General features: G+C 43.4%; 2 protein-coding genes across 5 annotated transcripts; one reads left to right on the top strand and one right to left on the bottom strand.

Moving 5' to 3' along the window:
• Nucleotides 1-228: 228 nt before the first annotated feature.
• KIF20A (kinesin family member 20A) lies at nt 229-8,330 on the bottom strand. The gene is made up of 19 exons (XM_060093413.1): nt 8,203-8,330; nt 7,555-7,740; nt 6,295-6,384; nt 6,073-6,192; nt 5,356-5,494; nt 5,065-5,252; nt 4,849-4,978; nt 4,475-4,669; nt 4,251-4,362; nt 4,073-4,141; nt 3,710-3,853; nt 3,403-3,568; nt 3,128-3,292; nt 2,859-2,998; nt 2,620-2,722; nt 2,109-2,307; nt 1,772-1,863; nt 1,412-1,549; nt 229-783 (listed from the first exon to the last, which is right to left on the bottom strand). Exons 2-19 carry the CDS (start codon nt 7,717-7,719, stop codon nt 466-468), a joined length of 2,673 nt encoding a protein of 890 aa, XP_059949396.1. The 5' UTR covers nt 7,720-7,740; nt 8,203-8,330; the 3' UTR covers nt 229-465.
• Nucleotides 8,331-8,678: 348 nt separating this feature from the next.
• BRD8 (bromodomain containing 8) lies at nt 8,679-27,782 on the top strand. Of its 4 annotated transcripts, XM_060093408.1 has the most exons (22): nt 8,679-8,777; nt 9,849-9,945; nt 13,799-13,868; nt 15,194-15,243; nt 15,462-15,584; nt 15,698-15,778; nt 16,199-16,263; nt 16,923-17,059; nt 17,602-17,820; nt 18,209-18,353; nt 19,200-19,409; nt 19,802-20,082; nt 20,460-20,912; nt 21,220-21,313; nt 21,516-21,562; nt 22,335-22,549; nt 22,739-22,831; nt 23,026-23,094; nt 23,693-23,870; nt 24,919-25,023; nt 25,502-25,546; nt 27,406-27,782. In XM_060093408.1, the coding sequence occupies exons 1-22, from the start codon at nt 8,759-8,761 to the stop codon at nt 27,463-27,465; spliced, it is 2,856 nt and encodes a 951-aa protein (XP_059949391.1). In that variant the 5' UTR covers nt 8,679-8,758; the 3' UTR covers nt 27,466-27,782. The 4 variants fall into 4 exon arrangements, with proteins under 4 accessions (XP_059949391.1, XP_059949394.1, XP_059949395.1 ...); XM_060093411.1 differs by lacking the exon at nt 17,602-17,820; XM_060093409.1 differs by lacking the exon at nt 13,799-13,868 and having other exon boundaries at nt 8,692-8,777.

Raw genomic sequence — 27,782 nt, 5'->3', positions numbered from 1 at the left:
TTTAACATCTTTATTGGTGACACTTCATTTTATATTAAGGAAGGTTTAGAATATCTAATGTCCCTTGAATTAATTTCTTACCAAGCTTTCTTGGGTTAGCTGTGCACCAGTTGCTGGTCTGCACTGCCATTCCTGTGCAAAGTTCCCAGGGGCCCGAATGATATTTGATTTTCAAATTTTCTGCCCCTTTTATACCAATGATTATGCTAAATTTAGAATTCAAATTTAAAATGTGAACAATATCTTTATTTTAATATAACTTTTGTGTGCATAGAAACCATATAAGTAAAAAAAGTGTAAGATTACATAGGTGATTATATTACAAAAGGGAGAAAAACTAGTGTCTGAATATTGCATTCTGGATAGAGTTCCAGGTATATATATATAGTAAAGCTTTAAAGAGACCTATTTCTTAAGCTGAGCAGCTGACCCACCTCAGGGCAATGCTCTCTCCTTCTCACAACCTTAGTATTTTTTTCCAAAAGGCCCAGATTTGAGTAAAGGGGAGCACCGTGAGCGCAGGATCCGGGCATAAGGGCTGTAGTCTGTTGAGCTTTGGCAGGTGGGTGTTCGGGGAAGTAAGTTACGAAGAAATGGTTTCTTCCCTGGGGGCTGTTGGTTTGGTTGCTGGTTTTCCTGGTTGGCACCGAGGCGCTTTTTGGTAGAAGCCTGGCCTTGGAGTTTCAGCACAGTATGATACTGCTCCGCGATGCATGCTGCCTTCTTCCGAAGGTCCAGTTTTACTAGCATCATGTTATTCTGCAGCTCAGCCAGGGTCTGATCCTAAGGAAGATCAACAAAGTTATAGAAAACATTTCTGTCTAATCTATTAGAGAAACAGGAGGGCAAGGTAATACACACTATCCACTACTAGTTACTAAAACTGCTTTTTACAAAGATTAACTCCTTATGCTTAGAGCTTTTAACTGAATAGGAGGGTATTTTCTTTAAGACCCAAACAAATAGCACTGAATAGAAGGACCTTTTCTAACACGTCAGGTGGTATGAGCTTGAATGATTTTACTTAACCTCCAAGAGCCTCAGTTCCTAGGTATCAAATTAGCCTAGGATTTTTTTTTTTTTTTTACATTTGAATACATCTGGAATCAGGATGCATTTACTGATGACAGTGTCATAGCTTAATTGTTAGTGTTTTATCTTACAATTAATTGTTTCTTATAATCTAAGCATCTTGGATTAAATATGATAGTATCTACCTCTCTAGGGTTGTTATAACAGAAAAAGCCTACAAATTACTTAACATAATGCCTTGTACTTAGTGAATGGTTATTTTGCAAGGAAGAGAAACTCCCCTCACTATAAGATTAGCCTAAAAGTCTTTACCTTTCTTTTTCTCATGTATACTCTGAAGTGGGCTGATGGGAGAAGGTGGTATATAGGCTTCCCTAACCTGTTTGATTAAGATGTCATCACATGTGGCCAAGGCTTGGCGAAGTTTTCCTGCTCCAGTGCTGTGGCAACAGGCTCTTTCTGCTGACTGGAGAGACTCACCAAGTTTCTGAAGCTCTGTCCGCATTAGCCTTATATTCTGAAAAAGGAGGAGTAGGAAGCAAATTGTGGCCAAGATCAACCAGTGATCTGGAGGAGTCGGAGAACCATTTGAAGAGAAGTAAAACTAGAGAGGCTAGTCATTTGAATGAAGTAGCCATTCTCTAGGACTGCAGAGAAAACATCTTGTCCTCATATGAACCAGGGATATAGTGTTGGAAATTGCCTTAGGTGAGAGCTTTGGTAAGAGAAAGGTAATTACCTTCTGGCCCTCCTCTAACTTCTTGTCCACATCAACGATGAAGGGCTTGGCTGAGGGTGGCGGTTCTAACATTTTCTGATATTTCTGCAGCTCTGAGAAGGAAACAATAACCTTACATGTGTAGGCTTTCTAGCCTTGGACTTATCTCTTTAACTGAATTAACAGTAGCTTGCAGCAAACATAACAAGTGATGCTATGTGCATCCTAGGATGAAAGGTCAGGGGGATGTAGCTTGGAGTTGAGGAAATTATGTTGGAGCTGGCACCAGAAGGCCCAAGTTTGAAGAACAGCTCTTCCCTGAAACTGTTATGCTTCCTGGCCCTGTCTCCTTCCTCACCTTCAGTGGTGGAGCTTAGCTCTGCTTTGCATTGTTCCAGTTTAGCTTTAATCTCCTGGAGCTGCTGGGTGGAGGCAGAACCCGCCAACCTTTGTGACCGCCGTAGGGACAGTTCAGACCCTGATTGTTGATGGGCCACTGGCTGCTGTCTGGTTTCCTTCAAGAGAGCTTCTAGCTCTTCAATCTTCTCATCCCGCTCCTAAGAAGGAAGCAGAGAGCACAATTCCATTCAGAGTCAGACAAATCCTACAGGAATAGATGACTGAACAATGAACAAAAATTTCCCTGATACATGGGCCTCAAAATCCTGTTTGTTAGCACTTACACCATTTCCTGGCCAAACTCTTAATCAATTAATTAAACATAGACTGACACGTACAAAGCACTAAGGAGACTATAGAAAGGTGAATTACATATTCCTACCCCTATGAGAGTTTATATAATGTTTATCTCAGGCAAGCTGGCGATGGGAATCTGAGCAGCTAGTTGGGACTGGTTCAGGGCAGCTCACCTGAAGTTCTTCTTGGTAAAAACTTGTCAGTGATTCCTTGAGGATCGTTAGTTTCTCTTCATACATTTCCTCTAGTAGTTCCTTTTGGGTGTCCAAATGTTCACTGTCAGAGAAGAGAGAAGTGAGTGAAGATTCTGAGTGAGCTTGGAGAGCAGATCTTGAGGCACTACTCCATCCTAGCCTCTGCTTCCCACCCTTAGGTCTAGGTGACAGAACAAGAGGGGTTACTCAGCTGGTACCTGCACCACTGTTCCCGTTGTTGCATTTGCTCCACCATCTCATTGCAAATTTCATCACGGAGCTGCATCTCCAGCCTCAACTTTTCCTGCCGTTCTTTCAAAAGCAGTGCTTTCATGGCTCCCACCACCTGTAGAAGCTCCTAGGAGGGAAACACAGGTCAGAGGTCACTAGAAGCCCATGCCCTAAAAAGGCACAGGCCCACCTGGAAGGTAGCATGGAAAATGTATATCCATCAAGCTGTTGCACCAAAGCTTTCTTGCATTCTCACCTCCTTGCCGTATGTGGAGATGTCAACTTCATTTTCAATATCATCATCAAGGCCTGGGTCTGTTTTAGCTCCAGCCTCTAAGCTGGGAGATGCCCGCAGACTGTGTTCCTTGATGAATGAATGTAGCGATGGGAATCCCAGTTGCACAGGTGGAGCATGCACAAGCTAGTGAGGGGGAAAAATCTTAACTGAATCCATTTCTAGTCCCTAGTAGCTTCCTTAAGTACAGGTACCAGCCCAAAGTGAGCACAGTCATCACACCTATAGCTTCTCACCTGGCTAGTAATGGCTGAGAACTTGGCCACATGAAGGGTCTCATCATAGGTAGATGCACAGGGATTCACATTGACAATCATGCAGGAGCGGCCTCGGCCTGTGAAGAAGCCTTGGAACACTCGAGTCAACTTGCTGTCACGGAAGGGAACCAGGTTCTGCTTTGACCTGGCAGGGAATCAGAGAATAGAGCTGTGAGCAGAACTCCAGCCCTTGGGGGTATCCTAGCACTAGCCCCAGTGATGACCGGGAAGTCTCTTAGCAAACTGCAGAGCTCCAGGCCATCCTGGCTTGCAGTGAAAAGCTTACCGGTTCTGCTGGTTTTGGCGCAGGGCAGTAATACAGCGGCCCAAGGTGTGCAGAGAAGTGTTAATGTTTCCTGCTTCCTTCAGGCGCTCACCACTCTTTTGATCTTTGCAGCGCTCCGAGCCAGCCAGATCACAGAGTGATAACCTTGAATGATGGACAGGATCTAACATAAGGACCCCACATGTCATGAGCTTTCTAGCCCTTTGTATAGTTTTAGGGAGGGGAGGACGCATGAAGAATCTCTGTACCCAAGGAAGGAGAGCATGAATCTAACGGAAGTAATTCCCCTGAGGACCGCTCTCGTCCCCTCCCCCAATTACCATTTATGGCCAAGAACCCAAATTTCTAAATGGAAAAACTTACTCGCTAATCTTGGGGATTATATCCCCTTCCCCCTGAAGGTGCAGGATCCGGACTGAGAAGATGCTATGACTGGAAGTTAAGAAAGAGCGAAAAGTCACTGCATATCTTCTATGACCAGGTGGAGGACTAATGTTTCCTGGAACACAGTGAAAGAAAGGCTGACTCATAACCCACTAACCTGCGGCTGGAGTTCTGGTTCAGGTGGGTGCTGGCAAAGCTCTGGTTTTTACGACCCACTTTCAGGAGTTTCCAGGCCTCCTCAGCATCCTGAACATGAATCCAATTGAGATCTGAGAGGCCAAGGAAAGAAGGGCATACATAAGAGGGGAGCACCTAACTCTTTTCCTAGTCTCTCCCAAGGTCCCCTCCAGGGTTCATGCTAGCCTCCCTGCTTTCCCATACCTTTCACATAGGGATTGCCATTCTGATCCTCACACAGCCGCAGTGTCTGCCTCTTGCGCTGCTGGCTATGTGGTTCTAACAGGTCATAAAGCAGTTCATTGTAGATCTCAAAAAAGGAGATCCAGATGGAGAAGCGAATATCTGCAGGGACACTTACTGGGGCAGTGTCTGGCTGTGCCCATTGGTGACTCGTTTCTGGGGAAGAAGCCAATGTACAGAGCATCAACTCGAGTAGTCCATCTCCCTTTTGGCCTGCAGGGGCCTCAGAAGGTGGAGCTCAGGTTGCAACCTCTGGTCTGTACCCCTGGAAGTTTTTGGGAGTAGAGAATACGTTCCTACTGTTACTTGGCACAGAGCCCAGTCATGGTACATACCATCCAGCTGGCTACTGCTGGTAAACTGACTGGTGGAGGAGAGCCCAGCAATGCCACTGTCAAAGCTGGTGCTGGTACCCATCCGACTTTCAATGTAGACATTCTTCTTTAAGGAGGTGGACAGCTCCTCCTGGAAGGGTCCAGGGATAAGATAAGCACAAAACTTTCTGGAGACTTTGTCCCCCATCCCTGCCTCTGTGAACACCAACACTTTACCTCTTGGAGGCCTCCATTTATCAGGGCCAGTTTCTTCAATTCCTCCTGCCGGATCTGCTTGCTGTCTAGCCACATTACCTCGTTGAAGAGCACAGGCTTCAGATCAGGTGTTGGATGAAGTTGGCCTTGGAGACTATTGAAAATCAGAGCCAGGGACCGGGGCAGGATCCCACCATCCTTGATGGTACCTGGAGGCATGTGAAAGGTGGACAGCTGTAGTAAGTGCTGTTCCCCAACTCAGAGCATCAAAAGGCAAAGACAGTCAGCAGTTCTGTGAGGCCTATTACTCACCTTGAATTGTGTGGGTTTTCCCTGAGTTCGTGACTCCATATGTATAGATGAGCCAGTTCTGTCCTTTAAGTACATCCTTGACCATCTCCTTCACAGTCAGGTTGAAGAAAGATTCCTGGCCCACTTCTGGCCCAAAGATCTAGAGACACACCCAATTTCTCAGAGGCCCATCCTTCGTCTCCCACTTTTCTCTGTGCAGAGCCAGCAGATACATCCCTTCCTGGGTGGCTGGCTCTGGAGACTACTCAAGCAACTTCTTCCTGCATTGCTGCCAGCTGCTGCCTAAATACTCTCTGCCAGTCCATTTTTCATCCAAATCAACAAATACTTATGGAATGCTATCCACTAAGTCCAATGCTGCACACAAAATGGAACAACATAATGTTCACAAGCATGGACTTGGGAAATAGATGGATCTAGACTCAAGTCCTAACTCCACCAATGACTAGCTACATGGCTTCAGCAACATTATACTCACCGAGCCACAGTATCCTTACCAGGAAATTAGGGACAATGATGATAATAATAACAATAGAGTTGTTGGGAATTAATGCACATAAAGTACTCGACACACTGACTAGCACATAACAAGCGTCTCCCAGATTGTAGACATGAATATATAAGGAGTCACAGTCAAGTAAAAAGCTTTCCTTCTAAAGAGGGAATAAAGTTGCCCTTAAGTGTTGGTCCCTTGTTCACATGTCAGTAACTCCGTACCTGGGAAAAGGTGAATCTGTGGGTGGCCTGTCCAATTCCTCGCTCGTTGCTCTTCTGGGCAAAAGAGTCCTTGGGTGCCTGTAGGGCAAGGGTCTCTATATTCTCAATACGGACACAACCCTGAGAAGGGGGAAAACACAGTTGTCACAGAAGGAAACACTCCTGGGAACCTCTACTGTACTGTATCATTCCACCTTGAATCCTCCCTCCTCAGAAACTTACCTGATCCTCCTGTCGTTCTAACTCTGAAGATAACAAGGGCCTGACCCTCAGGTATACTTTCACCTTCTCTGTACTATCTTCAGATGGAACCTGTGGCAGAATTCCAGGCCAATATCACAGATTAATCTCAACAGTTACTTCTGAGCAGATGGGAAAATATAGCATATTTCCTGGGAATCATGCTAACACTACCTCTATTCCACCTCAAATGACTCTGTGCCATTACTTGGGTTCCATAATCATTCCAACCCACATGGAGTTTTCAGTACTTAATCACCCTTCCTTGTCTCTTCACTATCCTGAAAACTTGGCTTACCACAGATTATCTGAGTCAGAACTAGTTGACTGGTATGAAGATCAGTGTGTGATATAGCAAAAGACAGCAGTTAAGCACCTTGGAGGCAGACATACCTGAATTTGAGTCCCAATTTCATAATTTAGTAACTATGAGATCTTGAACAAGTTCTTTAAATTCTTTTCACCTCAGTTTCCTCATCTGTAGAGTGGGGTTAATAATAGCACCCACCACGTTCATTCAACAGATATTTAGAGATCTGTCTACTTTGGCCCAGAAATTCTAAGAGCTCTGGTAGTCCACAGTGAAGAACATTTACAAGGCTCCTGCTCTCATGAAACTTCTACAAAAGGGGAGACTTCTGAGTAGAGTTCTTCTCAACCATGGCCATTTCCCTTTCAAGGGACATTTAGTAATGTCAGGACAGGTTTCCTGGTTGTCACAAATGGTAAGCAGCTACTGACATCTAGTGGGTAGAGGCCAGGAATGCTGCTTAACGTCTTACAACGCACAGGACGGCCCCGTATAACAAAGAATTATCTGGCCCCAAACATCAATAATGCTGCAGCTGAGAAACCTCAGCTCAGCAGAAAGAAAGGCTCCTTAAATGGAAGCTGTGGTTGATATTAAAACCTGAATGTACATTCCACCTACATAATGGCAATATGACCTTGTGCAAATTATTTAAAATGTCTGGGACTCATGGTGAAGTAGACACAACAATTGCCTTCCCTCATAGGATTAACTGAGAGTATTCATTTGAGGATGTTTCATTAATGCAATGCAATTAATAGTTTTCTTATGGACACACAACTGTACATTCTTTACTTGTCATGCTCTTAATTTTGAGTTGATCCCTCAAACCTTAGGATTGCTGGATTTTTTACCTCATGCTACTCTGTATGGACAACTAGTAGGCTGAGGATATCACTTTCTGTCCCCAAGCCACTCTTCAACTCCTTTACCTGCTGCTTGTCTTCCAGGGAGGTGGAGATGACAGAGCAGTCTGACAGCAGGTCCTTGCGTACCACAGATCCCAAATCTGCAGCTGTGGACTCAAACATGGGGGAGACTACGACCTCCTCATCCGACAGCAAGCCGGCTGGTGGAGAAAGGATCCCTTGTGACATTTCAGCAGGGGCAGTTTAGGTCTAAAAAGAGACAAGAGTGGGTAGAGAGGAGAACCTTAAGGGATAAAAGGGGCAGCAAATTCTGGGTAAGAAACAATTCCCTGGCCCCAGGACAACCTAGTCTCGCTGCCTGAATTCTTACTCCTTTTTCCCTTAAACTACCAGCAAAGGGGAAGGGAATGAGAGAAAGAGTTAATCATTTAATCCAATCTGAGGCAGCATTTCGGACCGCGAACAGGAATGAACAGATATCCGGCTCCGAAAGCATAAGGCCACGCTCCAAGTAGGGTGCCTCGCTCAACGGTGTCGTGGAGGCGGTGTCAGTGGCCCTAGGCTCCTGCTCCAACCTCGCCTCCCAGGCCCACAGTGAGGACAGTGGTATTAAGAAAAAAAGGGATGGCGGCAGTTCCTCTTTCTGAAAGCCGAATCCGCCAGGGCAAAAGCAAGTACCCCAGCTGGGCTCAAGCACAGCCGCACACTCACCCGAAGACGCCACACTTCTCCTACGGTACCGGCTCACTCTCACTCCGCGGCCGAACCTGGACTTTCCCAGCCTGAGAGCACAACTCCGCCCACGAGGTGCACCTTTGTTACTGATACAATGTTTTAAACTACGCGCTGCTTTCGTTCGGCGAATCAGATAGCGAAATCTGCACCTACCAATCGGCGCAAGGGGGCGGGCGAGACCGGAAAACCGCTACGGCTTGACCTCTCTGCTCTAATGCTGGACGGGTTACCAACTGTCGGAGTTTGGAGTTGGGCCCACTGGAACTCCGGTTTATCAGTTTTTCCTGAACCCTAGGCATTTCTTTTCTAAGAAGCCTAAAAGCATTCTTTAGGCTTCAGTCGCCATCCTCTCACAAGAGACCTAGTTTAGGGCGCTTGTTCATCCTGGGGGTGTTGGGGGGGTGGGAGGGTGGGGGACTACATTTCCCATGACGCACCGCGAACAAACACCGGAACTCGATTTCCCAGAATCCCGCGGGATTTAGCCCTACCAGACGGTCTTCCTTCCGGGGTTGGAGACTTCGGGGCCAAGATGGCGGCAGGAACGGGCAGTAAGTAATTGGGCTGCTCTTGTGTGGAAGGTGTTTGTAGAGCCAAGGCCAGGCAACAGATTTCTGTCACACTCTTAGAGAGTAGGAGCAATGAATTGCCTGAGGGCCCAGGGCCGTCAGAGACCTGCGCTCGACCGGCGTTGTGAAGGCCAACGGTTGGGGGCCTAGAAGCGTAGAGTCTCTGTTTCAGTAAGGCCGCGGAGTTTTGAGAGAAGCACCTCAGGGAGTCCTTGTATGTTTGGGAGCTCAGCAGAGTGAGAGGAAAAAAGGTGCCTCAGAGGCTCGGGCGTGTGGGCAGACATGTTGTCCACACAACAGCTATATGGAATGGCCGGCGTCTCAAAGAGTCGTTTTCTGACGAACGTTTGTGAGGCCTGTACTCACAGAGAAATGGGGTATCTTAACCGTGAGCTTTTTCTGCCACTGGGGGAAAATTGCATTTCGTGCATCTCAGCCATTTCCCCCTGTTTCACGGAGTGAAAAGCTCTTTTAGGCTCAACAGCTAAAGGGGAGTGGGTGTTCCTGAGAGAAGTAAACAAGTTTATGCTAAGAAGGAGGTGGGGCAGTGCGGGGTAGGGTGTGGGGGTTGGCCGCTCGGAATCCTGGGAAATAGCCCTTGCGTCCAAATTGGAATAAAGCATTCTTGTTTGGCTGCGCCGCGGGGTATGCAGGGTCTTGGTTCCCCCCATCAGGGATCCAACCCGTGTCTCCTGCAGTGGAAGGGCAGAGTCTTAACCACTGGACCGCCAGGGAAGTCCCTGGAATAAAGCATTCTTAAAACTGGGTCTTTGGGGAGAACTGCGATAAATTAATGACTCTTTTTTTTTTTTGAACATATAGTAACCATGGCATTTGAAGAAAAGTTTTGCCATATACTCAGTGCAGTTCTCATGCAATGAATAGGCATCACCCTAGTGGTGGTGTTTACTAAAGAGGTGAAAATCAAGATTTGGTGATAGTGGCTCACTTTGTCCTTACAGGTTGGGATGTTTTGTGTTAGGCTTTTAGTCTTCCCTTTGGGGCTTAGAATTAGTGTCTCAGTGGTTGTCTCCAAGTCTTCTCTCCTTTCAGAACATAAGCTGCTGAGTACTGGCCCTACAGAGCCATGGTCCATCCGAGAGAAGCTGTGTTTAGCGTCTTCCGTTATGAGGAGTGGAGATCAAAATTGGTAAGGTATCTAGGATGTCTGCTTTCTTGGGTATTAGAAACTGTCGGGTATTTTTTTTTTATACCGGTGGATTCCAACAGTTAACCTTTAAGCAGCATTTGTTTTTTAACAGCTTTATTGAGATATAGTTCACATACCATAAAATTAACCCAGTATATTCACAGAATTTAGTATATTTGGAATTGTAAGACCGTCACTAGAGTCTAATTTTAGAACATTTTAAATACCCCTGAAAGAAGCCTCTTATCCCTTAGCAGTTATTCTCCAGTCTCCTCTTTACCTCTCTAACATCTCCCCTCCCCATTCCCCACCAACCACTCATCTACTTTGTCTCTCTATAGATAACTTATTTTGGACATTTCATGTAGATAGAATCATATAGTTTGTGGTTGTCTGTGACTGGCTTCTTTCACTTAGCATAGTGCTTTCAAGGTTCATTCATGTTGGAGTATGTATCAGTACTTTATTCCTTGTGTGTTTTTTTTTAACATTATTTGGCTGCATTAGGTCTTAGTTGCAGTATGCGGGATCTTTCGTTGTGGCGCGAGGGCTTAGTTGTCCCGCCTCACATGGGATCTTAGTTCCCCCACAGCACATGGGATCTTAGTTCCCTGACCAGGGATCAAACCCTCGTCCCCTGCATTGGAAGGCAGATTCTTAGCCACTGGACCACCAGAGAAGTCCCCTTTATTCCTTGTTTTGATTAAATAATAGTCCCTTCTGTGGGTATGCCACATTTTGTTTACCATTTGTCAGTTGATGAACATTTGGGTTGTTTCCATTTTTCTGACTATTATAATTAATGCTGCTATGAACATTTGTGTACAAGATTTTGTGCAGACATGTTTCCAGTTGTCTTGGAAGAGTGGAATCGCTAGATCAGATTGTAATTCTCTATTCAACTTTTTTTTTTTTTTTTTTTTTGCGGTATGCGGGCCTCTCACTGTTGTGGCCTCCCCCGTTGCGGAGCACAGGCTCCGGACGCGCAGGCTCCGGACGCGCAGGCTCAGCGGCCATGGCTCACGGGCCCAGCCGCTCCGCGGCATATGGGATCCTCCCAGACCGGGGCACGAACCCGTATCCCCTGCATCGGCAGGCGGACTCTCAACCACTTGCGCCACCAGGGAGGCCCTCTATTCAACTTTTTGAGGAACTGCCAAATTAGAAAGTGGCCCCACTGTTTTACATTCCCACCAGCAATAAATGAGGGCCCCAATTTCTCTGCATGCTTGACATTTATTGTTGTCGTTTTTCGTTATAGCTGTATTAATGAGTATGAAACGGTATCTCATTGTGGTTTTGATTTGCATTTCCCTGATGACCAGTAGTGTTGTTGAGCATGTTTTCATGTTCTTATTGGCCATTTGTATGTCTTTTTTGTAAAAATGTCTGCTCAGATCCCTTGGATTATTTTTCATTTTATTATTGAGTTTAAAGACTTCTTTATATACTCTGGACACAAATCCCTTGTTAGATAGATGATTTGCAAATATTTCTCCTGTTTTGTGTGTTGCCTTTCTTTGGTATTGTTGATACCTGTTGGTATTGTCTACAGCACAAAAGTTTTTAGTTTCGATATGAGTTTATTTTTTCTTCTGTTGCTTGTGCTTTTGGTGTCATAGCTAAGAAGCTGTTTACGTCTATATTTTCTTCTAACAGCTTTCAACTCTCCACATTTAGGTCTTTGATCCATTCTGAGTTAATTTTTTTGTAGGTTGTAAGGCAGGAGTCTCTTTTGCATGTAGGTATGCAACTGTCCCAGGACTCAGTATTTGTTGAAAAGATTATTCTTTCCCTTTTGAATTGTCTTAGCACTCAGTATTTCTTTTAAGTACCAGAAAATAGGACTGTGTGTGGTTTCCAGTCTTTTTTGCTACCAGGACATACGCTTTCATTTTTAACATTAGTCCTTCCCCCCCCCCTCTTTTTTCCCTCAGGATCTAAGGACACCTTTTAATTGTCTTAAGTGTTCAGATTACTTAATATACAAATTTGCATTTGTATGGTATATCTCTACTACTTTAACCAAATGAGTTTACCAAAGCACCATTGCTGGTGACACTTAGCACTTATACAATTTTATGTGTTTTTCAAATAAGTTTTCAAAGATGAAACCAGGATCTTCCAGGTAGCAACTGTTCTCGAGCTGGTAAATCCTGCGACAAAAGGAAGCACACTAATTTGGTAAATCTCAGATTGAACTTAAATATAACTCAAATATAAACTGAACTCTTTTTTTTTTTTTTTTTTTTTTTGGCGGTACACGGGCCTCTCACTCTTGTGGCCTCTCCCGTTGCGGAGCACAGGCTCTGGACGCGCAGGCTCAGCGGCATTGGCTCACGGGCCCAGCCGCTCTGCGGCATGCGGGATCTTCCCGGACTGGGGCACGAACCCGTGTCCCCTGCATCGGCAGGCGGACTCTCAACCACTGCCCCACCAGGGAAGCCCAAAGTAAATTTTTTATAAAAGAAAAAACTCTGAAACCATTATCCCAACACAAAATTCAAAACTTTTTTGTTTTTAAAGTTGTGAAATACTTCAGCCACATAGAAAAGTAGGGAGAGTCATATAGAACGCCCATGTATCTGGTACCTGGATTTAAGAAATCTTAATATTTTGTCATGTTTCCTTCAGATCTTTTTTTTTTTTTTTTTTTTTTTTTTTTGCTGTACGCGGGCCTCTCACTGCTGTGGCCTCTCCCGTTGCGGAGCACAGGCTCCGGACACGCAGGCTCCGCGGCCATGGCTCGCGGGCCCAGCCGCTCCGCGGCACGTGGGATCTTCCGGGATCGGGGCACGAACCCGTGTCCCCTGCATCGGCAGGCGGACTCTCAACCACTGCGCCACCAGGGAAGCCCCTCCTTCAGATCTTTTTAAAGAAATAGACACAGTTGGGGCTTCCCTGGTGGCGCAGTGGTTGAGAGTCCGCCTGCCGATGCAGGGGAAACGGGTTCGTGCCCCAGTCCGGGAAGATCCCACGTGCCGCGGAGCGGCTGGGCCCGTGAGCCATGGCCGCTGAGCCTGCGCGTCCAGAGCCTGTGCTCCGCAACGGGGGGTGGGGGGCCACAACAGTGAGAGGCCCGCATACAGCAAAAAAAAAAAAAAGAAATAGACACAGTTGAAGCCCCTTCATGCTCTTGCATCAAGGCATTTCAGTCTATTTTCATTTTTGCCTATTTCTTCCTTTGTCTTTATACCTGTAACTTTTTAAAAAGTCATATGAGTGCATCATAGCAGAAAATTGTCACCTTTTTTCAGTTAATATTATGTTATAAATACATTCTGTATCACCATATATATTATATTTCATAGTTATTTTTATGGGTTGTTTAATATTTTCTAGAGGTGAAGTGCCATAAGTTAAACATCCTCTTGCAGGCATTTAGGAAAAACCTAACTGTTCATCAGTTTGGTCAAGTCTACATGATTCTTTCTTCCTGGTGCTTGCTTCTTTTGTTATTTTCTTATATTCCTAAGAGCTGTATTAATAGATCAAAAGATAACTTTTGGGGGGCTGGAATATTTTACAGATTGCTTCCCAAATGACAGATGTTTTCTGAAAGAACCAAGATCAACATAAAAATATTTTCCCAAATGAACAGAAATGATACTAGGTCCTAGTAGCTTCACTTCACTCAGGAAATACATCATGTAGGAAAACTGTTTAGCAATGACACTTTCCCTCTAAAATGACTTTTCAGTAGCTGTGTCATTTTCCATAGTCACATATTCCAGAATATTTCCCAGTGACAATTTTTTACTCCAAAGTTTGTACTCTAAACCTTGAACTCTCAGTATACCTTCTCTCTTTTTTTTTCAATTTGATATGTGATAAGGCTTTTCTAATTTTGTAGGGTATCAGTTAGCAGAGCAATCAAGCCCTTTGCAGAACCTGGCCGCCCTCCAGACTGGTTCTCTCAAAAAGTAAGTTCCCAAGTAAGCGTTCTTTTAGAGCACTTTTTGAGATGTGAAGTGGGTTCCCTTCCAGGTCCTGCCTTTTTTCTTTTTGGTCTTTAAGTATCTTATTTATTTGTTCTTACATTTATTTCTTTTTTTAATTTTATTGAAGTATAGTTGACTTACAATGTTGTGTTAATTTCTGCTGTACAGCAAAGTGATTCAGTTATACATACATGTATTCTTTTTCATATTCTTTTCCATTATGGTTTATCACAGGGTGTTGAATATTGTTCCCTGTGCTATACAAAAGCACCTTGTTGTTTATCCATCCTGTATATAATAGTTTGCATCTGCTAATCCCAAACTCCCCATCCTTTCCTCCCCCACACCCCCTTCTCCTTGGTAACCACAAATCTGTTCTCTATATCTGAATATCTTCTTTATCCATTCACTTGTTGATGGATATTTAGGTTGTTTCCATGTCTTAGCTTGGCTATTGTAAATAGTGCTGCTGTGAACATAGGGTTGCATGTATCTTTTCAAATTATAGTTTTATCTGGATATATGCTCTGTAGTGGGATTGCTGGATCATATGGTAGTTTTATTTTTTGTTTTTTGAGGAATCTCTGTGCTGTTTTCTTCAGTGGCCGCACTAATTTACATTCCCACCAACAGTGTTAGAGGGTTCTCTTTTTCTCCACACCCTCTCCAACATTTATTATTTGTAGACTTTTTAACGATGGCCATTCTGACCAGTGTGACCAGGTCCTACCCTTTTAATCACAAGGCTTTTGTACCATGAAGAATAGTTGGAGAATACTTTTTCTTTTTCTCAATATTTGCCAATCCATCCATGTATGCCCACACTATTACAAACTGTTCTTGTCAGCGTAGCATAACAGTTCAAAGGCCAGTCTTGTACATTAGATGGATCTGGGTTTGATATGACTCCACTTGAAAACTTTGAACCATGAGCCTCAGTTTTCTGATTTGTAAAATAGGGATACAAGTAGATTCAGGATTGTTGAAAATATTTAGTTGAGGTAATACCTAGAAAGCATTTAGCACAGTGCCTTGCATACAGTAACTACTCAGTTGATATTAAATATAAATATTGGCTCTTAGCTTGTCTTTCCTCAAATAGACAAACTCCAGGCCAGAAGACTCCCTTTTTTGTGTTATGGTATTGATTATTTTGAACTAATTTGATTGCAAAGTAATTTGTCCTCCTAGAAGCTACTCCCACCTTAAATATAGTTCCCCTGTCTAAACCTTAGTCTAATATGTTGAAACTTTGAAAGGTCATTCCTTTTTAGGCTTGCTCATCATATTTTCACTTTTTTCCATAGCATTGTGCTTCCCAGTACTCAGAGCTCCTAGAGACCACTGAGACCCCAAAGTGAGTACAAAACCAGGCACTTGAGCCAAATCTCTTTAGTGGAGAATATTTACTGTGGAAGTCTGGTTTTTTTATGTTTATATCATGGTGTGATAAAAGTTAGAAATTATCTCTGGTTAGATGTTGGAGAAGGCTCAAAGAAAGCAAGTGGGAGTAGGAAAAAATGTTCTCTTATTCAAGTGTGTATCTGTTTTTTTGTTTTTAAAATTTTTCCATAGACGGAAACGGGGTGAAAAGGGAGAAGTGGTAGAAACTGTTGAAGATGTCATTGTTCGGAAACTGACTGCTGAGCGAGTTGAGGAACTAAAGAAAGTGATAAAGGAAACCCAGGAAAAATATAGGTACTTCTCAGAGAATGCAAAATGGTTGGGAGAGACAAATTGGGCTGGCTTATACTAGTCAGAATTTTTAAAATAGATTAAAAAACCCAGTCTACCTACCTCTCATCCTACAGACGGCTGAAAAGAGATGCAGAACTAATTCAAGCTGGGCACATGGACAGCAGACTGGATGAGCTTTGCAATGACATTGCGATGTGGGTTATATTATACTGTTCTTCCATCTGTACTTCTTTTTCTCTTTTTATCCTCTTTACTTCTTAAGTAATCTGGCTTATTTCCTACATCTGCCATCCCTTTAGACTTGAGAGATTCTGGAAAGGGAAAGCTGCAGAGTGGCCTGGTGGCTGGGAGGGGGTAGTGAGTCCTAGAAGGTAATGTGATAGAATATTTCAGTGTGAGAACATAACTTAGTTCTAACTTAAAAGTGTCTCTAGTTTGCCTGGGTAAAGAACTGGTAGTTAGGGAGTATACTCAAAATTCCCTATTTTGCTGATAAAGATTTATTTTTTAGGTTTTTCCTCTAGAAAGTGCTAGCCTGGCAAAAAATTTCCCTGTGAGGGCACTGCTGAAGGAGCTACAGCCGGCTAGGATCTAACCCTTATTTTCCTCTTTAGGAAAAAGAAATTGGAGGAAGAGGAGGCTGAAGTAAAGAGGAAGGCTACGGATGCGGCTTATCAGGGTAAGGTGAACCTAGTGACTCCGTTTAACAATTTGACTATACACTACTGCATGACGATGACAGTTGAAGACTGTTTGTTAACACAGAATCTACTAATTCCAATTGCATGCTTTTCTCTGTCATCTTCTCTTTTACCAGAATAAAAACGTCCCTTTATGTCCAGGAGGAAACTCTTAGAAAGTGAGCTCTGCTGAGATCTCACTAGACCATGTGTTCTTTTAAGACACAAAAGCCTGATAATAACATATTGAACATAAACAAGGTTTTAGAAGTCAAAGCCTGTAAAAAGATTGAGAATAACTTAGTCATTGGATAAGTGGAGGAATTTAAGCATTTGTAATTCTAGGAATACATGCTTTGAGCCATTGAGGTCTTTCCCTCTTGTTAAAAGCAGAATCTTAAGTTGTTGAAAAGGATATTGAGGGATGTTTAAACTACTTTCCTACTCCAAGGACCTTTAGGGTACACAAGTTTGCTTAGGGTGAGAATTGCTCATAGGAAAAATTAGGCTAAAATCTTGTAAAGAAAGCTTTCTAATCCAGATTCTTAATGCTGCCTTAGTAATGTAACATCCCTATTTGTCCTTTATTATATAATAGCAGAGTCTAGCTTTATTTATTTAATCTTGAAGACAGAAATTGTTCGTTTGTATGTTCTAGCCCGTCAAGCAGTAAAAACACCCCCTCGGAGGTTACCTACTGTGATGGTTCGCTCTCCTATAGATTCTTCCTCCCCAGGAGGTGATTATCCACTTGCCGACTTGACTGCAACCACTATGGAAGAGGCCACCTCTGGGGTGAGTATATTTCCACCCATAGGAATTGATCGGCAAAGGGGCAGTAAGCCAGCAGAGAGCTGAGTGATGAGGAAACCACTTCTGGCCTAGAGGCAATTTCCTCTCTTGGTCTGAATTCTAAAGACATAATTTACCATGTTCTGTGCTCTAAGATAAGAATGGACCTAAAAACATTGAGGCTTTTGATATTTTTAGAGATAGGTAAAAGACTAACTTAAGGAATTACTTGTAAGTGTACTGGTCTTACGAAATTCCTGCTGAAATATAGGGTGATTTCTATGTAAATATAATATTGGTAGTGGGTAAGGAGTTTATAAAAGGCAAGTTGGGTGGAATGGTTGAGTCACTTTGGGTTTGAGTGAGTAGAAGAGAAAAAATTGTGGGGAAGAAAAGGTGTGGTTGAGAGCAAGACGGGTAGAGGGTTTCTGGGCAGTTCCACTCAGGACTAATAAAGTAATAGGTAGACACACTAACCCATCCAGATTAGTAGGGAACCTTCCTGAGTTTGAGAAGTCAGATAAAGGTTCTCTGTTGTCTCTTAGGTAACCCCTGGGACTTTGCCGAGTACCCCAGTCACCTCGTTTCCTGGAATTCCTGACACCCTTCCTCCAGGCTCTGCACCCTTAGAAGCCCCCATGACCCCAGTAACAGATGATTCACCCCAGAAAAAGATGCTTGGACAGAAAGCAACTCCACCCCCCTCCCCTCTGCTGTCAGAGCTCTTGAAGAAGGGCAGCCTCCTGCCTACTAGCCCCAGACTGGTATGGAGACTTCTGTGGGTGTTTGAGAGCTGTGGTGATTAAGTAATTTGGAAGGGAGTGCCTGGGACCTAAAATATAACATGGAAAAAAAGTTCAGAAGAGGAAGAGATCTCCTAGTTAAATGTTAATTTAAAAACACAACAAAACAAAATAGTTGATAGTATCCTTGGGTCCTGAGGTATCTGAAACCATAATTATTTTGGTTCTCTTCTCCAGAGAACTCTTGTCAATAAGTTTTGAAAATCAGTGTTTCCCTTGGGTCTGAAATCATTTTCTTTGGATATTAACTTTTAGTTTCATGAAGTTTGGCCAACTGCTGGAGCTTTTTTGGGAAGTGGTAATAAAGGAAAGCTGGAGTGTAGCCTTCACCTCTATTCTTCCCTGGTAGGTCAATGAGAGTGAAATGGCTGTGGCTTCTGGCCACCTGAACAGTACAGGTGTCCTCCTGGAGGTAGGCGGGGTCCTTCCCATGATACATGGTGGGGAGATGCAGCAAACACCCAACACTGTTGCAGCCTCCCCAGCTGCCTCAGGTAAGTCACTACTTTTCTGTTGTCGACTTTATTTTAGAGATGTTGAACATGGCATTGACTGCCCTTGGTTTCTAGCTTTTGTTATTAAGCAACTGTGAATCCTAGATTTAAAGCCCGACCTTGGAGCTACTTTACCTGTTAAACGACATGGAGCTCAAAATTGTAAATCCATTTCATCTTTAAAATACTGATTGTCCTGGATGACCACAGCATAGATACTGAATGAGAGGAATAGTGAAGTTAATGGTGAAGGTGCAAAAATCACAAAAGGGTGCTAGGGATACCTGAGACTATAGCATAGGCAGATAAGATTTGGAACTAGAACACTTGACTTAAGGAGTCTCAGGCCTGCCACACACTGGTTTTGTGACCTTGGATAGGTAACTTAATTCTTGAGCCTCAGTTTCCTCTTTTATTAATTGCAATATATATACTTCACAAGGATGTAGTGAGAATTAAATGAGGTAGAAAATGTAAAGCAAAAAAGAGTTTTAAAAAATGCCAAACATTTGATTTTAGTATTTGAGTAGTGTTAAATGTGGGTGGTTTATAGCATGCTTAACTTCAGTAGAAGGGTGAAATTTATTCATACCTTTTTTAAAAAATTACCACTCATTTTTCATGTGAGTTATGTATTCTGGTGCTTTGAGTCATTCCTAACTTGGCAGAAGATCTTAAGTAAGGTTTGAAAAAATAAGGATATAGATAATGAGCTTATTTAACAGAGGAGTTACTTTCATCCTTTGAGACTAAAAATTTTCTTGGTTGAGTCTTAAAGTGGCTATTGTTTGCTTCTTGCTCATGTGCTTTCTTCTTACCTCGTTTGTGTACCTCTTTGTCTGTTAGGTGCTCCCACTCTTTCCCGGCTTTTAGAAGCTGGTCCTACACAGTTCACCACACCTCTTGCTTCCTTCACTACTGTTGCCAGTGAACCTCCAGTTAAAATTGTGCCACCCCCTGTAGAGTCTGTGTCCCAGGCTACCATTGTCATGATGCCTGCGCTGCCAGCACCATCCTCTGCTCCGGCTGTCTCCACTCCTGAGAGTGTAGCTCCAGGTGCGTCCTTGACCCACGCCCTGAGCAGCAACTAGATCCAAAATTTCATTTTGAGCTTCAGTTCGAGAAAGGTGACCAAGAGCATCAGCTTCTGTTCTCTGTGGACATGTGCCTTCTTTATTCTTACAAAAACAAGGATGTGAGAAGAAGTGGGTGGGCATTTATGTGTTGGGGCAAAAGGGCTAAGTGTACATATATGAATGGGCTTGAGAATGTGTTTTCACCTTGCTAGATAAAATTGAGGAGAAGAAAACATAGGTAGATGTAAGATAACTTTTACTGAGCTTAAGTGTATGGGTGCTTGACATCTGTCCACAGCTTTGGTGTGATCTCCAGGTGGGCAGTTGGTACCAAATAAGCTTCTGAGATGGTTTTCTTTTCCTGTTATTCAGTGAGTCAGCCTGACACCTGTGTTCCCATGGAGGCTGTGGGGGATCCACATACTGTGACTGTCTCCATGGATAGCAGTGAAATTTCCATGATCATCAATTCTATCAAAGAAGAGTGTTTCCGGTCAGGGGTAGCAGAGGCCCCTGGAGGATCAAAGGCTCCTAGCATTGATGGGAAGGAAGATTTAGATCTGGCTGAGAAGATGGATATTGCTGTGTCTTACACAGGTGAAGAGCTGGACTTTGAGACTGTTGGGGACATCATTGCCATCATTGAGGACAAGGTAACTTCAGCAAAGCCCCAAAGAATGTCTCATGGGTCCTACATAGGCTTCTCTCCTCAGCCTCTCCTTGCTTCTTGTAGTAAGAATTACATAAACAACTCTCCTGCTTCTTCCCATCTCCATCTCTGTAGTCCCAAAGCCCTTTGATGCTGACATACTAGTCATCTACCCAGCCTTTCCTATGTTACTGGTTTGCACCAGACAGGTACCTGTCCATTGGTTGCTTCTGCTACATGGAGAAGATGGAGAGAGAAGCTTCAGATTCAGGCCATCTCATTTGGTGCTAATGAATTGAGGCCATCTCATTTGGTGCTAATGAATTGAGGGACTTGGGCTTCTTTTTGTGACTTCAACAGTGTATGTATTATGGGACACAGGTAGATGATCATCCTGAAGTGCTGGATGTGGCAGCAGTGGAAGCAGCACTGTCATTCTGTGAAGAGAATGATGATCCCCAATCCCTGCCTGGCCCCTGGGAGCACCCTATGCAGCAGGAACGGGAAAAGCCAGTACCTCTCCCTGCACCAGAGATGACGGTCAAGCAAGAGAGGCTGGACTTTGAAGAAACAGAAAGCAAAGGAATCCATGAACTGGTGGACATCAGGGAACCCAGTGTTGAGATCAAAATGGAACCTGCAGAACCAGAGCAAGGCATTTCAGGGGCTGAAATAGTATCTGGAGTTGTTCCAGCCACGAGTATGGAGCCACCAGAACTCAGGAGTCAGGACTTAGATGAGGAACCCAGAAGTACTGCAACTGGAGAAATTACTGAAGCAGATGCTTCCAGTAGGAGAGGCGATGAAACTCCAATTACAACAGTGAAGACAGAGGTATTTAAGATCGGGGGCTTGGGGGATGGGGGCAGGGGGTGGAGGGTTATATCTTAGGTAAGAAGTGACATTTTAGGCCTTTGGTTTTCCTGTTGCATGCCTGAGTTCTGACATGTTGATGTGTCCAAAGCCCATAGGTATGATCAGTACTGTATATACTTACCCTGTTCTATTAAGGTGACCATTAGAATCATATTACATGGGTAGGAGGACTTAGAATTTCTATAGTCTCATTATCATTGAAGAATAATGTATAAGCTGTAGTGATTTACCAGGACTTAAGGTATTTGTTCTTTTTGGTCTTCAGGCATCCCCTGAAAGCATGTTGTCTCCATCACATGGCTCAAATCCTATTGAAGATCCTTTAGAGTCAGAGACTCAGCACAAGTTTGAAATGTCAGGTAAATAATAAAGCCAGGAAATATGTACTCTATAACTAACTTTAAATCATTTGCTTTGGCTTCTGAGGGATTTGTGGGTTGTGGGCAAGTAGAGGAGGTAGAATAGGTCAGCATGGAAAGGAGAGCTGCAGGGGACTATTGTCCATAGGAAGGGGAAGGCTAAGGTGGAAAAATCTTCAGGTAGTCTTTCTCTCCTCTGCAGACTCATTGAAAGAAGAATCAGGGACTATTTTTGGAAGCCAGATAAAGGTATTTCAGACTTTTCTTTATTCCTCTTGCTGTGTGACTAGACTTCCCTATAGCACTACCTTTTTAATGAATTTGAGTAAACTCGCATCATTATTCTCTGAGATGAGACTGGTTAAGGAGTTGCATGGGGAAAAGCTGCAGTGGACAGTTAGGCATAGTGGGAGTACTATGGCAACAGGTGCTTCCTAATTGAAAGAGTTTGTGAATATCACACAGACCTTTCTTTGCATATAATGCACAAAGAAGCTTTGATACATCCAGAGTGATTTGGAGTGAGTAGGGATATCAGAGCCAGGGAGAGCATATAGAAATCAGATTATTAATTATACTATTCAGAGAAAGTCATCCAAAGTTTTCTTATTAGAATTACTAAAGCAGTAGTAACAAACAGACTTAATGCGATGTGAGCTTGCTCCATCAGATGAGACACAAAATAAAAACTATTTTTGATAACTTTGTACCCAGGGTCAGAGTTCCTCTCAAGAGCAAGGGGAAAGAAGGAACGCCTCTTAGCTTAGTCTTAAGTAAGTAGCTTTTTTTTCTTCCTTTTAAAAAGATCCTGGGTCTTATTCTTTGTCCAGGTTCTAAGTTACTTGATCAGCCAGTGTCTTTAAGTAGATGGTAGTATAAGTGATAGAGGGCTCAGTCAGGAAACAGTGTGAGGTCATTTTCTAGAACTGATCTAACCCAAAAGACAGATCATGTTTAATGATGCTTTGCTGGATAGCTTTGCTCTCCTTTCATTTGTTGACTGGAGCACACTATGTCTAAGGATGCCCCAGGTGAGGATGAGGAGGAAGATGGAGTCAGTGAAGCGGCCAGCCTAGAGGAGCCTAAGGAAGAAGATCAAGGAGAAGGCTATTTGTCAGAAATGGATAATGAGCCCCCTGTGAGTGAGAGTGACGATGGCTTTAGCATACACAATGCTACGCTGCAGTCCCACACACTGGCAGACTCCATCCCCAGCAGCCCTGCTTCTTCACAGTTGTGAGTATCTGCAATTCTTTCTTTGAGGTCAAGGCAGTGAAGGTGAGAAGTAGGAGAGGATCTTTTCTTTAGTCTTACTTTTTCATCTTCTGTTTCTTGGCCTGGAACAAACATCTGACAAGAAATAATTAAGACTCTTTTTATTTTGGACTTATGCCAAGTGGGACTCCCATATTTCTTTTATTTCAGCTCTGTCTGTAGTGAGGATCAGGAAGCTATTCAGGCACAGAAAATCTGGAAGAAAGCCATCATGCTTGTATGGAGAGCCGCAGCTAATCATAGGTGAGTGGGCTTTACCAAGTAGTAGGAACATTTTCTCCTGCTCCTCCTCATTGTTGGTAATTAGAAAAAAGTGAGTACGCTTGTACAGGACTGATGGCATTGTCTCTTACAACCTTCAGCCGCTTAGATCAAGTTCTCTCACCTGTGCTTCTTGGAGGATAAGTCAGTAATTGCACCATATTCTTTTTGGACAGGTATGCTAATGTCTTCCTGCAGCCTGTTACAGATGACATAGCACCTGGCTACCACAGCATTGTACAGAGGTAAGCCATGATCCATTCAGCATGCTGACTAGGCCTGAATTGTAAGTTGTCCAGTCTTAGTGGACTTTTTTTTTTTTTTTTTTTGCGGTACGCGGGCCTCTCACTGCCGTGGCCTCTCCCGCCACGGAGCACAGGCTCCGGACGTGCAGGCCCAGCGGCCATGGCTCACGGGCCCAGCCCCGCTCCGCGGCATGTGGGATCCTCCCGGACCGGGGCACGAACCCGTGTCCCCCGCATCAGCAGGCGGACTCCCAACCACTGCGCCACCAGGGAAGCCCCTTAGTGGACTTTTGCTTTAGACAGAAAGTTTAAAGCAGATGTTTTTGATGTAAGTATGACCAAGTACTAAACTAATTATTTCACTGACTGGATCACTGAGTCTAAAAGAATTAACCGCCTTTATTACCTTTCTCAGTACTTACTATACAGGCTGAATTTGGTTTTGGGGTTAAGTACTTGTTTTAGGGCTTGGTGTTTGAGTCCTGGCAGCTGGGACTAAAGGTATGTATGAGGAAATGCATACGGTAATAATATATTCAGAGATCCAGCGGAGTCCTTTCCCCTCTATGCTCCCATTTCCCCCTGCTTTGTTTTTTAGGCCTATGGATTTGTCAACTATTAAGAAAAACATTGAAAATGGACTGATCCGCAGCACAGCTGAATTTCAGCGTGACATTATGCTGATGTTCCAGAATGCTGTGATGTATAATAGCTCAGACCACGATGTCTATCACATGGCAGTAGAAATGCAGCGAGATGTCTTGGAGCAGATCCAGGTACTTTGAGGATCCTGAGAATTTTAAAATACTCAAAAGAAGGATTTGTATTGATGTTAGGAAGGGGTGTTGTGGTTTTTGCTTGGAATAGCCATCAGGGACACAGGAAGATACAATTTTGTTCTTGCTGGATTCATGATGGTTTTCTCTTGTTGGTTTGGTAAAAGAGTTGTGAGAGAATATTCTGCCTTTCTTGGGCAAATATCTTGTTTCCTGAAGTTTTTTAATAAAATTTTTGTAAAATGGTGAATGTATATATTTTTTTTTTTATCTCTTTTTTTTTTTTATTTTACAAATTTAATCAGTTATACATATACATATGTTGTGAATGTATATTTTTAAGTGATATGAATTATGTACATGGTAGACGATTCTTTTCATTGCAGGGAACCTACTTCTATCCTGTAGTTACATTACCAGGCACCCTTTGGGGTATTGAACTTGGAGGGATGTTGTCTATCTCTGCAGAGTCTGCCAATCTACTTAAATTGCTTTGGTTCATCTAGTTTTATTCTCTGTCATTCTTAGAGCATAGAAATTTGTTTTTTAGGATTTTTTAAAAAATTGATATATCGTTAATTTACAGTGTTATGTTAGTCTCAAGTGGACAGCAAAGTGATTCAATTTTATATCTATTGGGTTGGCTAAAAAGTTTGTTCAGGTTTTTCAGATAACATTTTACAGAAAAAAATCCTAACCAACTTTTTGGCCACCCCAATTTTTTATGTATATTCTTTTCAGATTCTTTTCCATTATAGATTATTACAAGATACTGAGTATAATTCCCTGTGCTATAGAGTAAGAGCATAGAGATTTTGATGCTATATTATAACAACAACAAAAAATTAGAGCTATTTGGCATTTTCCGATTCCTTAGCATGCACAACTAGAATTAAAACCTAATGTGCTAAAACTCCTAATCATTCAAGACGTATTTGAATGCTGTTTGTAGAACAGTACTGTACTCCTATTTACAAAGCCTAAGGTGTCTTCATTCTTCCTTGATGGATCAGGTCTCTAGGGCCAACTCTGTTTCTTCTCCCTACAGCAATTCCTGGCCACACAGTTGATTATGCAGACATCTGAGTCTGGGATCAGTGCTAAAAGTCTTCGAGGGAGAGATTCTACCCGCAAACAGGATTCTTCAGAGAAGGTGAGGAGACCAAGGAAGAGCCTGTGTGCCAGTGTTCCAGTGATAGAAGTTTGAAGCATCCAAGGAACCTTATGTTACTTCTTGGTACTTCCAGGCTTCTACATTCCAATGGTATACAGACATAAAGATTTTAAAATGGTAGTTGTTTGCTCCCATCCGAACACTGAAGAAACCTGCTGTGACTGGGAGACCCAGTCACATGGGAGAAATTGTGAGCTGAGTGCATGAATTATTATCTCCTCTCGGAGAATGCTCACAAAGTGGGAGAAATTACATAGCTTGCAGCATTTGGGGACCATCAGTTCCTATTCCAGAGGCATAATGGCCAGATTGCTTTTGGATCTCTTTCCTCTTATTCTTGAGTTTTAAGATTTTTGTCTTTGTGTGTGTGGTGCTTGTGTCTCTGTCCTGAGGTTTGGGGTGCTTGCAGCTGAGAGTTTCCGTGGAACCTGATCAGTGTTTGTTTGTCCTCTAACAGGACAGTGTCCCCATGGGCTCTCCTGCCTTCCTTCTCTCTCTCTTTGTAAGTATTGAATGGCTGCAAGGGGTGGTATTGCCACAAAGTTTCTCAGCTCTTGCTGGGGGTGGGTGGCAGAGGGAAATCGAACACGCAGACTGTGGCAATGTCTTAAACTTCTGTTTATTCAAGTCATCGAATAAGAAACTCTCTCTTCTGCACTCCTGTCTGTCTGCATGTGTGTGTGTGTGGGCTGGGTAGGGACTATTTATGACTTCACTGAGCTGAAATGAGGTATTATTGGTAAGGATCTAGGATGCACCTGCTCCTTATTTCTTGACTGCACCTTTTGACAGTTCTTTTTTTACAAATAGAAGATTGCTCAGAGCAGCAACTGCTAGCTGGCTTTTAAAAAGTGTTCCTCATACTTACAGATACTCAGCACATGGTGTTTTTTTTTTTTTTTTTGCCGTACGCGGGCCTCTCACTGTTGTGGCCTCTCCCGTTGCGGAGCACAGGCTCCGGACGCGCAGGCTCAGCGGCCATGGCTCACGGGCCCAGCCGCTCTGCGGCATATGGAATCCTCCCAGACCGGGGCACGAACCCGTATCCCCTGCATCGGCAGGCGGACTCTCAACCACTGCGCCACCAGGGAGGCCCCAGCACATGGGTTTTTAATTTTCCTCTAATATTAAGTTGCAAGAGTGATGACTGATAAACAAACATTCAGTAAAATTTAAGATAAAGATCTCAGTAACAGTGACCACTACATACAGTAGTGGCTGGTGGAATTAGAGATAAGCTTAGTAAAGCTAGTCTAAAGACTTCTATTCTTTTCCTCTGTGATTTGAACAATACTCTGACTCTCTGTTGTTCATTATGAGGCACTAAGTCATGATGTAATGGAAGGATATCAGCCTAGAAAACCACATGATCTTAAAACTCTGGATTATCTCTTGGAGCTTTGTTTTCCTCATCTGTGTGATGGAGGTAATATAATGAGGTGCCTGTCCAGCGTACCTCACAGGGATGTTGTGAGAATAAAATGAGGATAAAATGGCTTGAAAAAAAAAAGGAAGTGTTATACAAATGCAAGGGTGGTATTTTTATACTTACTGTTGCCTCAAAGGCAACTTGTGTTCATGAGCTCTAAGAATTTTAGAGTCCTTGCATGTTAGAAATGTAAAAATGGCCTGGCCCAGCAAAAGTGTTCACTAGCTCATCTTACCTACAGGCCTTAGTCCGTACCACAGACAGAACACTGTAATCTCCATTCTTTCCTACTGGCCTGCAACAGTGACTCTGGATCCCCAAGCAATTGGCTGGTTGTTGCAAGGCTGGTTAATAGAATCTTTTATCTATTGAAGACAGCAAAGTATTGCACAAGAGGAAGGAGCTGGGCTGCAGGGAGAGAGCAGCAGATGGAAAGAAGCCTTCTGATTGTCCTGATCTCACGGAAGACAACTCAGGAGGTGCTAGGGAACTAGTGCCAGGGTCAGTCTGCAGGAAAGGCCTTTCTTATAGGGATCAACAGCTGGACAGGTATGTTAGCCAAGAATCTCACTATCCACTGCCCTTTCTGACTCTCCCACCCATCTTTTACTCTTCCTCTTCCTTTGCACATGATTTGGGGCCTGGGTGGGATGACTGATAGTCATTCTGTGGGACCCCAGGTGAACTCCAGTGACCTCTATGGTGGGCAGAAGCAAGGTACTCTGTCCTACATTTCCTCACACACTACTACCAGGTGCTTTTTAGCCCACTCTGTGGGAAGACAGATAAATGCCTCTTATTTCCTGGATTTTTCTGCTGATTCTCCCCCCCTTCCCCCAAAAATCCAAATCCCCAGCATTCTTGTTGCACCTTTTCTCTTACCTCATAGCTAACTCACTCATGCTCCCTTTCTTTGTCTGCCTGTCATCTAGGATGGGGGAACCAGGGGGCGCCGCTGTGCCATTGAAGCAGATATGAAGATGAAAAAGTGAAGCCTCAGAGTATCTGCACTGAGCTGAACATGAAATAGAAGTAAAGATAGAGCTTGGGCTTGTGGAAGTTCCAGAAGTGGAAGTTACAGAAGAGGAGGTGTCTGGGCCACATGACATGAGCTGGAAAAATCTCTCTCAGAGAGTTGGAGTAGCACAATTGCCTGTTTTAGGGCAAAAATCATGGGATGTGTTAATGTCCTGATGTGTTGCTAGCAGATTGTAGCTAGTTTGTACTGTCTTGTGAAGTGTACAGACTTAAAAAAAAAAAAAACCTGTGAAGTGTATGTGTACACAATAAACTCTGAAAGAAAAGAAAA

This window comes from Mesoplodon densirostris, chromosome 3 (assembly GCF_025265405.1).
Source record: "Mesoplodon densirostris isolate mMesDen1 chromosome 3, mMesDen1 primary haplotype, whole genome shotgun sequence".
Taxonomy (NCBI): domain Eukaryota; kingdom Metazoa; phylum Chordata; class Mammalia; order Artiodactyla; family Ziphiidae; genus Mesoplodon; species Mesoplodon densirostris.
This window is presented reverse-complemented; position numbering and strand designations above follow the sequence as displayed.